The 2,500-nt window shown below is 31.4% G+C and overlaps 1 protein-coding gene across 5 annotated transcripts in view; it reads left to right on the forward strand.

Annotated features, from left to right (window-relative positions):
* LOC137641426 (mucolipin-3-like) overlaps positions 1–1,619 on the forward strand; it is a 31,783-nt gene extending 30,164 nt beyond the window's left edge. For 2 of the 5 annotated variants that reach the window (XM_068373961.1, XM_068373962.1), the window contains exon 14: positions 1,416–1,607. In XM_068373961.1, the coding sequence (XP_068230062.1) occupies positions 1,416–1,455 (40 nt within the window). In that variant the 3' untranslated portion in view covers positions 1,456–1,607. Of the gene's footprint in view, positions 1–1,415 lie in introns of all 5 variants that reach the window. The other 3 variants (XM_068373963.1, XM_068373964.1, XM_068373965.1) reach the window with 3 other exon arrangements.
* The last annotated feature ends 881 nt before the right edge of the window (positions 1,620–2,500 follow it).

Raw genomic sequence — 2,500 nt, forward strand, 5'->3', positions numbered from 1 at the left:
ATTGGAAATTCTCCGTGAAAATATACTGTTCTCAGCCGTATTTCGGTAATACAGGCGACCGTAATTTTTACCCTATTTTGTTACCTCCGCCAACGAAGTAGGAAGGTTATGTTTTACCCCCTTGTTCGTGTGTTTGTTTGTGTGTATGTTTGTTTGTGAACAGCTTCCTGGTCACAATTTCAATCGTAGAATAATGAAACTTGCAGGGATTAACTGTTATGTAAAAAGCTGGAAATCATTAAATTTTGGAAGGTCAAGGTCAAAGGGCAAGGTCACGGTCAATCAAAATGTCCAATTCACGTAATCAGTCATAAGTTTGTACATCGTTGTCAAAGAGACTTCAAACTTGGTTCATATTTGAGTGTATGAAAATCCATGCCAATTAACACATGTTAAGGTCAAAGGTTAAAGTCAAGATTGAGTAAAAGGTCGAGAAATAAGCTGCCGTGGTGGAGGTCTGCGCTCTACTGAGTGTCCCTCCAGTTATTATCTCTTACGGGGTGGTGACCGTAATATCACTCCTTTACGTCAATATATCCGTTTCTAAAAACGGTAAATCCCTGGCAACATTTATTCCAAGATATTCAGTTTTTTTTTTTTTTTTTTAACTATGTAATTTTCTTTCAGAGCGATTTAACAAACACCAAATGCTGAAAGTTTATATTATACAAGTTTTATTCATTGATTGTGAATAATCGTAATATTCATATAAATAATGAAGGAAATATGGAATATATATTTTGAAATACTACAGTCCACAATATTAAATTTATTCTAAAGATTCTAGAGATTATTTATTATTTACTAAAATACTAAGCCTCGTATTTTATACAAATATTTCTTTAAAAAAAATTTCAGTTTTTAATAAGAAATGAGAGAAAAAATGCTATAATATATTTACTTCATGAAACATTCACAGATAATTTTAGCAAATTTTCACAAGTTATATTTAAAAAGGTTAATAGTTCTCCTGATTCTGGAAGATTTTTTTGACTTTGTTTCTTAATTACTGTTGTATATCATTATTTAAAAAAGTAGTAGTAGTAGTAGTAGTAGTAGTAGTAGTAGTAGTAGTAGTAGTAGTTGTTGTTGTTGTTGTTGTTGTAGTAGTAGTAGTAGTAGCAATGACGATATTATTGATAATAAAAATTGCATTTATTATAACCAGTATTGTTCTAGAAAAGCTAATATTACTAATAATAATAATAATAATAATAATAATAATAATAATAACTATTATTATTCTTATTGATATTAAGGAGAGTAGCTTACCACTTAAGAATAAAATAATTCAGAAATAGAAAAAGTTAAATAAGACACAATACATAAACTATAAAATAAAACTTACGTGATCTTGCTTTCATAAATAATAATAATAATAATAATAATAATAATAATAATTTTTTTTTCTTTAGCAGACGACAAAGCTCCGCCCATTACGAGAAGATTACCTAAGGGCTTCTAAAGACTTCGATAACATCCTTTCGTCTCTCATTAGGCTGAGGTTACTGTACAGTATCTATCTCTCATTAGCCGGAAGTTATCTTTCATTAGCCTGAAGTTAATGTATTCATCTCTCATTGGACTGAAGTTACTGTATTTATCTCTCATTAGCCTGAAGTTACTGTATCTATCTCTCATTAGCCTGAAGTTACTGTATTTACTCTCATTTACCTGAAGTTACTGTATCTATCTCTCATTAGCCTGAAGTTACTGTACAGTATCTATCTCTCATTAGCCTGAAGTTACTGTATTTATCTCTCATTGGACTGAAGTTACTGTATTTATCTCTCATTAGCCTGAAGTTACTGTATCTATCTCTCATTAGCCTGAAGTTACTGTATTTACTCTCATTTACCTGAAGTTACTGTATCTATCTCTCATTAGCCTGAAGTTACTGTACAGTATCTATCTCTCATTAGCCTGAAGTTACTGTATTTATCTCTCATTGGACTGAAGTTACTATATCTATCTCTCATTAGCCTGAAGTTACTGTATTTATCTCTCATTAGCCTGAAGTTACTGTGTTTATCTCTCATTAGCCTGAAGTTACTGTATTTATCTCTCATTAGCCTGAAGTTACTGTATTATCTCTCATTAGCCTGAAGTTACTGTGTTTATCTCTCATTAGCCTGAAGTTACTGTGTTTATCTCTCATTAGCCTGAAGTTACTGTATTTATCTCTCATTAGCCTGAAGTTACTGTATTATCTCTCATTAGCCTGAAGTTACTGTGTTTATCTCTCATTAGCCTGAAGTTACTGTGTTTATCTCTCATTAGCCTGAAGTTACTGTGTTTATCTCTCATTAGCCTGAAGTTACTGTATTTATCTCTCATTAGCCTAAAGTTACTGTATTATCTCTCATTAGCCTAAAGTTACTGTATTTATCTCTCATTAGCCTGAAGTTACTGTATTTATCTCTCATTAGCCTGAAGTTACTGTGTTTATCTCTCATTAGCCTGAAGTTACTGTATTTATCTCTCATTAGCCTGAAGTTAC

The sequence above is a fragment of the Palaemon carinicauda genome, chromosome 5, assembly GCF_036898095.1.
Source record: "Palaemon carinicauda isolate YSFRI2023 chromosome 5, ASM3689809v2, whole genome shotgun sequence".
Taxonomy (NCBI): domain Eukaryota; kingdom Metazoa; phylum Arthropoda; class Malacostraca; order Decapoda; family Palaemonidae; genus Palaemon; species Palaemon carinicauda.